Source organism: Tachypleus tridentatus, chromosome 8, assembly GCF_004210375.1.
Source record: "Tachypleus tridentatus isolate NWPU-2018 chromosome 8, ASM421037v1, whole genome shotgun sequence".
Classification (NCBI taxonomy): Eukaryota; Metazoa; Arthropoda; class Merostomata; order Xiphosura; family Limulidae; genus Tachypleus; species Tachypleus tridentatus.
The window spans coordinates 152,065,799-152,080,642 of record NC_134832.1 but is presented as its reverse complement, the minus strand read 5'-3'; the positions used below and the strand labels follow the sequence as shown (position 1 = coordinate 152,080,642).

The 14,844-nt window shown below is 30.2% G+C and overlaps 1 protein-coding gene across 3 annotated transcripts in view; it reads left to right on the top strand.

The window, feature by feature from the left end:
* LOC143223754 (uncharacterized) overlaps nucleotides 1-14,844 on the top strand; it is a 41,667-nt gene that overhangs the window by 16,272 nt on the left and 10,551 nt on the right. For all 3 annotated transcript variants that reach the window (XM_076452145.1, XM_076452147.1, XM_076452148.1), the window contains 5 exons: nucleotides 597-1,206; nucleotides 2,661-2,714; nucleotides 8,149-8,191; nucleotides 9,521-9,579; nucleotides 11,888-12,824. In XM_076452145.1, the coding sequence (XP_076308260.1) occupies nucleotides 597-1,206; nucleotides 2,661-2,714; nucleotides 8,149-8,191; nucleotides 9,521-9,579; nucleotides 11,888-12,824 (1,703 nt within the window). The remainder of the gene's footprint in view (nucleotides 1-596; nucleotides 1,207-2,660; nucleotides 2,715-8,148; nucleotides 8,192-9,520; nucleotides 9,580-11,887; nucleotides 12,825-14,844) is intronic.

The window sequence follows — 14,844 nt, the reverse complement described above, 5'->3', positions numbered from 1 at the left end:
TAAAATATAAATGCATTTCAATAAATTTTAACATATTTTCTAATGAGTTGACCAATTATTAGTGTTTATTATTTTGTATATCTTCAGAATATTTGTTTATTAGTGCTCCATTGTTAAAAGCATATTTACATTGTTTGATTTTAATTTAAAAACTTAACTCATTTAAATTTGAGCTATGAATTCATCCTTTAATTTGTAAATTCAATGCTAGGTCAATCTGATTTTCATTGTATCTTTTATTGTTATTATTTTAAGGAATATTTTAGGATATTTTTTAAATTTTCTTGTATTTTAGCTCGCCATTTAATTCTCTGAATTTGTATAAATAGTAAAAAGTCATAAATAATTACAACTATTGACTAAAAGAATTATTGTAACTTAAAAATTTGTGGGTTCTAAAATGTACAATTGATGTTGCTTGTTTTTTAATAATATAGACTGAAACTATCTGGAGTTGTTTATTTTTGTATTTCCTGTAATATGTAAACTTTTTCATCTTAAATATCGAAATTCTTTTCTATATATTAAAAAATAAGAATATTATGGTAATAATGTTTGATATAATTGTTAATTCTGATTATATTTTTAATTTCTAGTCAGACTTGTTGGGTGCAATTCAGTTGTCACCACAAAAAAACTTCAAGCAGCAGGAGTCATCAGAATATTTGAGGCTCTCAAAACTGTTACCAGACCATCTAAACTTACTGTGTGGACCATTATTGGAAGATGATGAAGATTGGCAAACATTACTTTCACCTCACTACCATGATCTTCCTACGACTAGCAATTTGAAACTTTCAAAGAAACAAGACATGAGAGCTACACCTTTTGATGAGACCAAAGAGTCAATAGCTAATCTTTTCCAGCATTACAAGTTCACTGATTACTGTCAGAAGAAACCTCCTGATCCTGGGCCTGCTGCATCATCATTGAACACCTGTAGTGATTTGTCTAACACTACTTTCGAAGATAGTGAGTCAGACGAAGAGATTGACGTTGTTACTGTGGATGAAGACGATAAAGACAGCTGCCGAGCAAAACTTCTTAATGATGACTGCTCGGCAGCTCGCTGTAATCCCGTTACCAAAGTTTGGTTTAGCAAGCATGCAATTCAGTTAAATGCCTTGAAAAAACTTTCAACCCATCTAGAACAGAATACCTTGGAAAATTGCCAAACGACAAAATTCTTAGATATCTCAAAACCAGGTAGATAGCACAGAAGAAAAGTATTTCATTTGTAACTTAAGTGCCATTTTGAATGAGTAAAATATGTTATTTCCAATCATGTACTTTGTTATCGATTTTATGATAGATGAGTGTGCTCTCTCCTTTGTTGGATAGGAAGTAAAAATGTATCTTCACCAGTACCTGGTATTTATGAGATTTGAGTCACTGGTTAACTTAAGTACCATTGCCAATCTGTTACTAGTAAAAAAAGAGAAGCTTATATTCCTGTAAATTATTTTGTCAATGTTTTCATCTAGAATTAAATTTTAGACCCATTTTGCTGAATAAGATTTCTTGTGCCCCAAAAAATTATAGAAATCAGGTTATTTTATCAAAGGAACATCTGGGTAACTCATTGGCTATTTTTAAAAAGTGCTTTATTAGTTACCTAAATGGTACTATACGTTTCTCCACAACTGGGAATTCCTCAAGTATTTAGCCCTTTCTTCTGATAATATAAAATTATCTAAAAATACATTTTGAGTAATAATGCTCAAATATCGAATCACTTAAGCCTTTACCTGGCCTAATGTTAATAGAAAATGTTGTCATCAAATCTGATATTCCAGCTCCTCACAGAAACAATGGGATTTAGATGTAATAAATAAACCCTCTCTTGGCCTAGTGTAAGTGGAAGATGTTGGCACCAAATCTAATGTTCTAGATTCAGTGTTTGAATTGTTGAGGGAGGGGGTTCTATCAGAAGAATATTCCCCACACCTTCATTTGTAACTTTAACTATATGTACCACCCAACTTACATTCTGTGTCTCATGAGGTTTCCATAATGTGGACCTCTTGTTTTTGCAGAAGAGGATGAACCTGGAGTCTTCTGACCTTGTGATTTTCTTTCATTAATCAATGGTTAAAATTTTTTTTTTCAACTACAATTCCATCTGCTCCTTTCTCTTTTATGTCAATATTACTTTTGCATGATAATGGTGAAATTTATTACAGGTTCATGTATAAAATGAGAAAGGTCAGGACTGGCTGTAAACCTGTTGTAAATTTCATTGTTTTAATATAAGCCATTGTATTTTTTTTTGTCTTTGTATATTAATTAGGCTGTATATCATATCTGAAGACAGACCAGTGTTCTGTAAATAATGTAATTTGAAATATCCTTATTAATTATAGTTTATTGTTTACTATTATCACATCAACAAGTATATGCAGTAATAATTGGAGACCTTTGCTGTCATTATGTTAGTGACTGAATTGTTTCAATCTGTTGAAGTAACAAAGACCATAAACTGTACATTTTGGAAAGGGGTGTGGTTCAGGCTTTATGTATATATATTTCTTAACTATACAGAAACAAAATTCATTTTATAAATGATTTTCCTAGTGAATGTTGAGAAGTAGCAATGTGTTGTAAAATGTAGGTACTAACACTGAATACTTTTACATGAAATGTTACTTTAATTCTTATAGCTCTAGAAGCTGCAGACATGAACAGTTTGTTGGAGCAGTTTGAAGCTTCTGCAGGTAAGATGGTAAACCTGTTTCCATTTTCAATGGATTTTGAGTTTTTCACAATTAGAAAAATGATTGAAAATCTTATGTCATGTGTCATGAAAACTTGACTTCTAGAGTATTTGTGATATGTTATAGTGTTTTAATGTTTTGTATATAAAGAACATACATTTAGTTAAAGCCATTTGACAAGTTATATTTGTCAATATATGTGCAATATGTGTCTATGTCTATTGCCACACTGCTATACATAACCATGCACATTGTGATGAACAGTTTTTATAGCTCTGGCATGTTTCTAGTTTGAACAATATTTAATTACTGTTTCAGGTCAATTAACTTTAGATACCAATTCAAAATTACCCCACCCCCTTTCTTTTTTCTTTTTTTTTACTCCTAGAATGGCTGTTAGTTGTAACAGAAACTTAGTTACCATAAACAGTCTCAGGGTCATAACAGTTCACATCCATTGTCATTAAGTTTATTATTCTTGTCAGGTTTTGAATATGGGCTGGGATTCTTGTACAGTAGGTGTCTGTGATATGTTGACAATAAAATTCAACAATAAACGGACAGCACACAATCCATTTGTTTTAAAATAATATATTCAGAATAAGTCCAGGTTTTTGCAGGTCAAGTATGTACAAATAAAAGTTCACACAACTAGCATTTGGTTACTTTATAACTTAGTTTCTTGCTGCACAGTTTGAAACAGATTCCTTGTGGGTTACCAAAGTTGTATCTGAAATTCAAATAAGTGTTCCTTTTTGTCAAATTCCACACCAACTGGTTTGATTACTTTAGAACACCCTTTGACAAGACATATTTAACACTTGTTAGGAAAATTAAATAATAAATAATTGTTAACTAAATAATCTAAATAATAACTCTTAAAAAAATCTTGTAAAAATTTCCTAGCAATGTTGAACTTATCAAAGTATTGAATTACATAACGTTCTAGCTTCTCATGTGCATACCTTGCTTGAGAAATTTTTTAATTAGTTATTTTTTTCCACTTATAATTTCTTCTCCATCCTAATACGTTTGTGATTTCTGCATCTTATAGTTGCTTTGATAACACTGTAAAAGATATAGTTAAAATACATGAAATTTAATACTTTGTTTTCTATTTTTTGGAGTTCATATCAGTAAAAGTTAACTCTAATTTGTACTAGATTGTTTTCTATTGCATTTTTTTTTAAATATTAAGTTTATAACACAGAATAATATCCTATAGCTATTCTAATTTAACTAAGCTGTAAGTACATTCAGATAATTCCTTTAACTGGTTGTTGAGCTGAATGTTGTGATAGTAACTCTTAATCTGAAAGCCAAACAAAGGTAGCTAACGTTACGCATAAATCAATATATTAAAACTGTTGTTTTCCATTGCTTATGAATAAAGTAAGAGCAAATTATTGTGTTTTGAAATACACTGTGGGTTGGGCTTTCTGGTTTATATCTAAGTAAAACAAGATGATTGGACACAATTTCTTCTTAAATTACGTATGTTATAAATTTGTAATTTTTGTTAAAAAACATTCAAATAAGGATGGAAAGAACATTGATGATGTGCAACTTGAAGTGAGTGAGTGTTGTAATACAGAAAGGTGAAGATTAAATACTTCCTTTGAAATTAAAATTTGACTAACCATAATGAAGTAAACATTCTAATTATTTTTAATGGTAACAGCAACTTGTAAATAAGCCACTTAACTTACTAGATATAGGTTGGTAAAAGTATATATATTAAGACCTTTTTTGCAGTTACATTTAAAATTTAATCAATCTAATTTGACAAAAAAAATAGCTATATAAATCAAATATTAAGAAAGTTTCTGTGATTTCATTAGTCCTGTGTGACATTTCATTCATTTTGCTCTGATGTTAAGCCTATAAATTATCTAGTCCTCTTCAGTGTTCTTGCTAACCACATTTTTGATTTCTGAAGTACATGTACAGCTCAAATGTATACACTGCAAATAAACAAATGTCCAGAATAGAATATTAGGAATGCTAAAACATCTCCAGGTTGTTGTATGTTGGTAAAGCTAGGTAACTAATAAGTGGGCAGACAAATTATAAGTATATTGTTCCTGTTTGATGTCATTTAGAATATTGAGTTTGTGTGGTTATAGGATTACCCATATTCTTGGCCTGTTTCTATTGAATGATGAGGGTTCTGGAGAAATGTGATAAATAAATAAAACTATAACACCTTTTGTGTATAAAGTTATTTTGAAAAGCAGCTACTTCATAATTTTTAAACTGCTTTATTAGATGTAAAAAGCTCCTAGGAGTACTTTATAAAATATATAAATACAGTTTTGTTTGTAAAACTGATTTTGGAGGTGTTTTTTTTTTGTTTTTTTTTTAGTAGAAATCTTAGCATCAGATTCTTGTAATCCAAAAGTTGTATTAGAAATATTACACTTTAAGTCTTGACTACACAGCTTGTTGCATTGCATGCAGTACATAACCAAAGTAATCGTGAGAGTAATTGTACTGTAACTTTCAATACAGCAAGCAAATCTTCAAGAAATTTTGCAGATAAGTAAACATTACAAGACTTCCATACATAAATTATAATTTTTTAAATTACTATGGCAGTAAGATTTCATAATTAAATATTTGCTTAGGAATTTTTTCTTTTGTAATGTTGACTAACCAATGTAGAAAGTAATTTTGATTTTAAGCTTCAAAAATGTTTCATTACCTGAAATTGTCAGATTTCCCTTGTGTAATCTTTATATTTTCCTAAGTAACTGTCAAATGTGATTTCTTAAAAAAACTTTGTTATTTTCTCTACCTTAATTCTGTACGATGTTAGTAAATTTGACTGACCTTGTAATGACCGTAAAAATAATGAAGTGTACATTTTTTTTCATTTTAGAGTGGCTGCAAGCTGAACTGTGTCTGACTCTTAATACAGACACACAAGTTGCAAATCACATGGCAAAGGTGCAGTTTGTGTTACTGTGTCAAATACCATTGAAATGACTTTTATAAAGTACAACTGTCTTACTCTTAGGACTAACATAACCAAAATGCGATTTTATTTTACAAAATACTGGTACCATACATGTACATTATTTTACAAAATACTGGTACCATACATGTACATTATTTTACAAAATACTGGTACCATACATGTACATTATTTTACAAAATACTGGTACCATACATGTACATTATTTTACAAAATACTGCTACCATACATGTACATTATTTTACAAAATACTGCTACCATACATGTACATTATTTTACAAAATACTGCTACCATACATGTACATTATTTTACAAAATACTGCTACCATACATGTACATTATTTTACAAAATACTGCTACCATACATGTACATTATTTTACAAAATACTGCTACCATACATGTACATTATTTTACAAAATACTGCTACCATACATGTACATTATTTTACAAAATACTGCTACCATACATGTACATTATTTTACAAAATATACCATACGTGTACCATACTGTGTACATTATTTTACAAAATACTGCTACCATACATGTACGTTATTTTTTACAAAATACTGCTACTGCCATACATGTACGTTGTTTTTTACAAAATACTGCTACCATACATGTACATTATTTTACAAAATACTGCTACCATACATGTACATTATTTTACAAAATACTGCTACCATACATGTACATTATTTTACAAAAATACTGCTACCATACATGTACGTTATTTTACAAAATACTGGTACCATACATGTACATTATTTTACAAAATACTGCTACCATACATGTACATTATTTTACAAAATACTGCTACCATACATGTACATTATTTTACAAAATACTGCTACCATACATGTACATTATTTTACAAAATACTGCTACCATACATGTACATTATTTTACAAAATACTGCTACCATACATGTACATTATTTTACAAAATACTGCTACCATACATGTACATTATTATTTTACAAAATACTGCTACCATACATGTACATTATTTTACAAAATACTGCTACCATACATGTACATTATTTTACAAAATACTGCTACCATACATGTACATTATTTTACAAAATACTGCTACCATACATGTACATTATTTTACAAAATACTGCTACCATACATGTACATTATTTTACAAAATACTGCTACCATACATGTACATTATTTTACAAAATACTGCTACCATACATGTACATTATTTTACAAAATACTGCTACCATACATGTACATTATTTTACAAAATACTGCTACCATACATGTACATTATAGGTGTTTTTGTGCTTGTTATCACCCGGTGGGACAGAAGTAAGTCTTCGGACTTGTAACCCTAAAATAAGGGGTTCAAGCAGATAGCCCGATGTGGCTTTGCTATAAGAAAACATATACTTGCTTAGCCTTATTTCAGTTGGCTTGTGAAGGATATAAAAACAAATTTTGTAGGTTTTATATATGCATATTCAAATGATAATTATAAATTACTGTACTGATAACCACAAAATTACACTAATTTATCAGGCTTTTTAACTAAGCTGTATTTGAGTCTAAAATTTTATGTCCTCGTTTGACCTTGATCACCACTCTCCACTTTCTTTGTTGGTAACAATACTTGTGTAAGTACTTTGGAAAGATTGGCAGACTCATAGTTTAAAATAAGTGCTTTTGATTGGCTATAAATATGCAATTGAGTGAAGGTTGATGTAAGTATAATAGTATCTCGGCAAATAGAAAACGCAGGAGGTTCTTATTAAACATTCTAGCTTGTAAATACTATGATTTCAGGTTAGTTTAGATATGTAGCCTTTTTTGATGCACACAATACGAGTAAATACAGAAGGCGTGTTCATGTGACACAGAAAAATTGATGTTTTTTTATAATATATACTTTTGAACTGTGAAGTAATTAGTGTATTGTATTTGAACCAGAAACTACAGTTTGATTTCACATTTATGGGCCTATGTTCATGAAATAGTTGTGTAATAAAATTTTGATTTAAGTTTACAAAGTGTGATGGCATATGCTCTGTCCCTGAACCGTATAGAAAGGGTGAAAGGTTTTATAAATTAGTTGATAATAGTAATGGTAACATCATAGTGATTTGTGCTGTGAAGGAGTTTATGTTTATACTGAATAAACTTTCATAAATTAAGAGTTTTTGTTATAGGCTGATTCACATACTTGTGATGAAAAATCGATGCACATGTAACTCTTAGCTGTTGTATAAAATCATATGTAAAAAAATATAAAAAAAACTGAGGAAGTGGAAGTTAAAATTGTTTATTGCAAATTACAGTCAGTTGTAATACCTTCTTTTATTGTAAACTTTTATGCCAGTGTTACTTAGCTTAAGTTTTCTAGAGAATTGAAACTTTACATGTTTTTAAAAATTTTAAATATTTAATAATTAAAATGGATTGTGATTATGTGTTGTTATGATTTGTTTTTAGATACTAACAGTTCCTTACAACATGCTCAGATTGTGCCTATAGCGTAAGTATCTTTCTAATTTTAGTTTAAAATATACTGTAGATACTTGACCATTTTTGAACTTGCAGAAACTCTTTGTCTCTATTCATGTACAACTACACTGTTTGCCCAAATAATTACAAGAACTACTCAGTTGCTTAGTGGTATAGCAGTAAGTTTATGGATTTGTGATATCAAAATATGGGGCTGATTTCTCTGTGGTGGACACAGCAGATAGCCCATTGTGGCTTTTGTATAAATACAGTCAAAACAAACCTAGAAATATTTGTAAACTGATTTTAATTTGCATCCAGAATCAACCAGTTAAGGTTTATTTCCAGATTCACTGGATTAACCATTATGACAAATGTGAAATATTTGAAGAGAATTTTTTTTTTTTTCCATTCTTGACTTTGTAACTGACTTGTTCACAATTACCAGTGATTTAGTTGTGTTAGGGTTACTTAGAATAATTGAATATTGGTTGTTACTCAAACAAGCAAGTGATCAGTTAAGGTTTTCCATAGTTGATTAAAATATTTATTGATGATATGTTATTTCTATGTACCCTTTTATTTAAACTTCACATGTTTTATGTAGTGAGTCAGAGGTAAACTCAAACAATTCAAAGCTTAAAACAGTTCTCAGAATTTATTCTATCTGAAACAAAACTAGGATGAGTATTTTTTTGAAAATCATAAAGTAAAACATGATGACTGTAAAAATATATCTGTTCACAGATTTTAAACCTTGATTTTTTCATGTTTATTTACTATGAATGTATCCTGGATAATAAAATATGTGCAAAAAAATCCAAAAAACAAACAAATCTATATATATCACTTCATTAGAAAATAAATATGTTGGCAAATAATTATAACCAATGACCAGTTGGTTCTGGTGAATCAGTCATTGATTTTAACAGTTCAATCAGTTCCTGACACTAGCAGTAAGTTATTTATAAACCAAGTTTAGATAAGCATATTTATTAAAGTTTATTGCATAAAAGAAATTACTTTTTTCTCCACCAGTTGGTAGTAGACATAACATTTCTGCTTTTATAATGCTTTATGAAACCTGAAAAACAATTGAATTATGAATATTTTATTTTGTATTTTTAGTGTTAAGTTATATTGTTATATTAAGTAAATTATTTTCCTGGTGCTAATGATGACTGGATTAAATTCTAATAAACCTCAAAGTTGTTATGCAAAAAAGTATAATTTATTCACATGGAGGCTAAAAGGATTATATACAGTTTTTGCTATTCAGTTCTTAACAACGTCGGTGTTTAGGGTTTGTAGTTTTCATTGCTTCATGGGATTTTTGCTTTTTTTTTTTTTTTTTTTTCAGCGATGTTGAAGCCTATAGCGATACGGCTTCACCATCTTCAAGAAAAATTATGTCGAGAGGTAAGCTAGACAAAGAAAGACTGGTCATGACAGTACTTAAATTGAATTTGAAATTTAAAAGAGTTGTTTGATAACATGTACCCATAGTAGTGGAATATGGGCAGTAGTTAATGACACAGAGCTAAAAATATTTTTCAATTTTAATAATAGTTATTCTGTAATTCAGCTATGCAGATTTCAAAAATAATATTCATTTTCTTCTATCAGTGTTACAAAGTTTTACAAATCATGAAAATAAAAAATTTACTTTGGTCAAATTTACAATAAATTTACTACAGATATAACAGAATATGTTTGGGTCATTCACACGACTTCTTGTTGCCAAAACGATAGGTAATATTAAAAAGAACAAAATAATGTGAAAGTGCATCTACAAGCAAGTACATCATATAGCCTATTAACCATTTATATACTAGCAGTGTGGTTCTTTTGGGTTCTAGAATGATTGATAAGGCTCCCATATCATGATTGGTCTAGAGAAATCTATGGCCAGTGATTGTCAACATTTTGAGCAAAACAAATGAAACTGGAGTTATTGTAAAAAATATTTTACAAGTTATAATGCAATACGTTCTACAGATCCTGTACGCTGAATCTGAAAATTATAACCATTTTTTTTAATGCATACAGATTTTTCACAAAATGTCGTAAGTACTATTACATCAGTGAATCATTTTCGTTAAAATCATTTCATTATAACTCGTAAAATAATTTGTACAATAACTCCTGTTTCATTTTGTTTCCTTGATTCCATGCTTATAGCTGTATTTATTCTAATAATTTTTGGAATATCAGTTCATTTCTTAATCTATTGGTTTACCTTCTTTTTTTTTATATTGCTGGTGTTACAAACCCCGTTCATTCTGACCAAGTCTTGGTAGTTCTGGTGACTTAGTAGTTTAGTTCTGAAAGAAATGTATTGATTATTTCAACTCTGAAAAATACAACAAATATTCAGTGCATGTGAACATTTTGTGCGTGCATGGGGGGAGTGTATTGTTCCTCTGCTTGAGGTTTATAACTTTGTCTTTTTGTTGTTTTTACCAGAAAGGCATTTTTTTTCCTTTGACAACATGGTGATAATTTCAGTTGTCTAATGCTTGCTTCAAACTCAGATTGACCCTACTGTCACTGACTTTGTCAACAAAATATCTCTGTATGGTGTTTCTCTTTTTCCTTTAGATACTCATGCATTTAAAAAGGAATTTTTAGCACATGTATCGACCTTATATGTTTTTCTGTTACTTATTGCTAGAAGAACTTAATTTTACTATAAGTTTTGATTGTATAGTGTAGTATACCATGAATTTATTTATCATCAGCAAGTGTTGGTTAGGGGAGATGGCTAAACATCTATTTAGTAGTTAATGTGGCTGATAGAAAAAGTAGCTAATTGAAAAATTAAATAAAAATTCAATTTTTTCTATCTTTTTTGTACGATTGGTAAAGAAAATTATCTCTTTCTACCTGTGAGTTGCAGTGTTTTCCAGCATCTTATCTAAACAGAGTACCAGTATTACTTCACCTCAGTGGACATAACAGATAGCCTGATGTGGCTTTGTTATGAGAAAACACACATACTTACCAGCGTTACTAATGACACCATTGTACGAATAAACCTATTCTAATAATTTCAGCCCAACATAAATTCCATTCATATCTACTAGATAGCACTTGGTTTCCCCATGAAGAATATTCTTCAAAGGCGTACATTTTTCTTGTGCACAAGTTTCTATCACCTCCTTTTATTTTCACTTATCTTTTGTATATTTGAGCTTTTCTCAATGACTTCATGAAACCATTCTTTCTCTCAGAAATGAACTGATATTTTTGTTTCTGGGGGATTAAACTTGCATGTTCTGCTGTTGTTTAATACACCTTATGCCAGAAAAGGAGACCTAATTGGTCCATTCTGTGAACATTTCATTAATAAAAGTAACTTGTGATAATTGCAATGTAACATTATGGTGTATTAACACCTTTCTGTAATATACACTAGAAAAATGAACTAATTAGTAAATGAGGTTCATAAGAAAACATGTAAATCATAAACATTTACAAACCTGTTTGATGCAGGTGAGGAACATTACATACACGTAGATCATTAACCTGGCATAAGTTCTCACAATCATGTTTGTTGGATAGGTCTGTCAAGTTAATGGGTAACTTCTTAATGCAAACCTTTTAAATGTGGCATTTCTTCTAATTTTTTGTTATTTAGCAGAATTTGTATTACTTGTGTTATTACACAATTTCTGGTACACTTCGAGTCAGTTTAGTTTGTATAAATATTATACATATGTTTCAGATTCCTCTCCATCATCCATAATTGATAGAATTAAATCATCGACACTAAACAAGAAGGGTATTGTGCTCATAAAACCAGAAGATGCTTTACAAAGTAAGAAATCAAATAAAGGGTCTAATTCTGTTGGGCTTCAGATGAAACATCAGCAACTTTCTGTGACGGAAGTTGGAAGACATTCATCCGAGAGTCAACATCCTGTTAGTTTTTATAATGCTTTGGACCATGATTATTGTGGTATTTCTAAAATCCCAGACTACTTAATTCAATTATCTCCTCCGAAAAACAGTTTTAGAAATGCAGTGAAAGGCTCTACTGAACCCTCAGTACAAGTAGTTAGACCATTTCAGAAGTCTCCTGAAACAGAAAAGGAAGTTTTTGTTGCAGACAAAATTGACACAGCTAAGACGTGTGAGAAACTACCTGGTTACGTAACAGATGTTTCGCGTATTACTATTTGTAAAAAGACAGAGGAGAAATCTCTCTCAAAACTTCCTGGTGATAACAATTTTGAAGTTGAAAAGAAAAAGGACTTTACCAGTGTTTACACAAAAGAAAGTAGCACTCATCAAAAAAGTTCTTCCTTTAATAAGCCAGTTGCATCAAGGGTGAGATCCAGGTCCATGAGAAGATCTAACAGTAGAAGTTCTAGCTCTTCGTCGTCCCCAGTAAACAGAAGACGCCGTAAACATCCGTCACAATCTTCTAATTCCTCAGTTAATAGTAGATTTGATAAATCGTGGAGTCGTTCCCGAAGTCGAAGCAGCAGCTACTCTAGTAGGAGTCGTTCTCCATCGCCTGTAAAGTACCGAAGGAGGTGCTCCAGGCCAAGGAACTCTTGGAATTATAAGTCAAGACCACATTTTCCATCTCGGAATAGGGGATACCGTAGATATTACCGAAGACCTAGATCTCGCTCTCCACGTGAGTACTTTGTGAGGTAAGTACATCAGATGTCTCAATAATTTAAATTAAAGGAACTTTTAATCAACAACATCAAATATTAAGTTTTTAAAGAAACTTTAGATGTGTTTAATGGTTTTAAAATGATTCCAAGTTAATGGTACAGTTTATGGTTCTTGTTTTACTTTTCTAAGTGATATTTGTTTATATATTACAGCTCTTTAAAATACTAATTTTCAATTTTTTTTTTATCATTTTGGAAGGTTGATCATCATTTAGAAGTTTCAATATTTTTCTCCATAAAAATAAAAATATTTATGTAATTCTATGATATTTTTCTGTACTTACAATGAATGTTTGTTTATTACAGTGAAACATAATAGCAAGGAATTTTCAGAACAACTATCTTTGTGTTTTGTTTAATTAGTTCTAGCAATGTTTTTTAAAGTGATTGTTATATATATGTTTTATTGATTTGTATATCTAGTCATAGTGTTTTGTTTGGTAAAGAGGAAAGGAATTTTCTACTTCAATTTTCATTTTATAACGTATGTTACCTTTAGGAGAATTTGATAATTTTGTCGTTCCTTATTTTCTGAAACTGTTGAATACGTGCCAGAAGTTTAAAGATTTTAAAACGTTTGTCTTATTGTCATGAATGTTTGGCATGAACATTCTATAAGCATTTGGTCAAATATAAATAAATTTAAGGGAATTCTACCAGAAAAATGTTCTTTATTACAGATTTGTAAGAAACAAAACTGTCAGTAGTATTAGTATCAACTGATGTATAAATCTGCATATTGGAAATCCTCAAACTTCCACTGAACTGTGATATGGATGAAATGATTTAAGGTTTTATTGTGAAATCTTTTGCGGCAGGATATGATTCATGAGATCTCTTAACAAGATCTGTGTTCATGTGTCTTAAATTGATAGCTATAAAAGATCTCAACAAATCTTTGTACTCTTGAGTAATTGCTCTTGTGGAGACGTTTGTAAGACTTCCATGCTTATATTTTGTGATCAAGGAGGTAACAGACTGTCTGATATTTGTATTAGAAAGATCCAAACACCTGGAGTTTATTATTATGAACTCTTTGCACATTCTTTCCATTTTATTGCATTTATCTTCATTCTCTTTGTTGAATAATCCAACCTCATCTTCATTGAAAAGGGAATTACATTTCTGCCAGTATACCGTATCATGGATGGTATTGTCCAACCTCTTGCAAAATTCTCTGTGTTTATGGACAATACTTTCCTCGATTTAAGTGCTTTTTGAATCTAAAGCCTAAGATCACATGATACATGTAGGAGGTGACCAATTTTGTCTTCAGGTGAATAATCAATTTAGAATTTTATTCATTAGAAAGCAGAACAATATTTTTGACTTCTGAAGACTCTGGATCTAAATAATGATGAATTAAATTTGACAATTTTTAATCATTTCAAGCATGATGTATTACAAATAAAATGACACGTTTACTTTCCAACGAGAAACAGCAAATGTGTAAGTTTTGAAGCATCTTTCACAATGATTATAGGATATTTGGCATTCTCATTATCAACTTTTATGTCAGCATCCTCAGACTTCGTGTTTCTAATGAGGTATTCAGCTGATTGTGCTTTCTTTGAGTCTAATATCTTATATTCCTCAAGTTTTTCATCCAGTAATCATTTAAATATCTTCTCCACATTCATCTCAGCACTGACATCCGTACTGCTCTTATCCTTGGGAATTATCATTATCAGGTCCAGTTGCATCATCATCATTGCTGTTTACAATATCTACATCACCTACTGGTTCATCAGTAGGTAATAGCATCCACTGACAAATGTTGACAAGTTTTCATCATTGTTGAACTATTTTCTATTACAAAAATACTGAACATTAAGATATATAGTGATCTAGTATAAAACATGTTTACAAAATTAGTGTACGCTACAGAAACTAACTTGTTTTGATATAATATCAGTACTATTTTGTATGACAGATGAGATCAGTGCATTTCAAATTACAAATGTCTTGATTAATTGTAACTAGCATGTCAGAT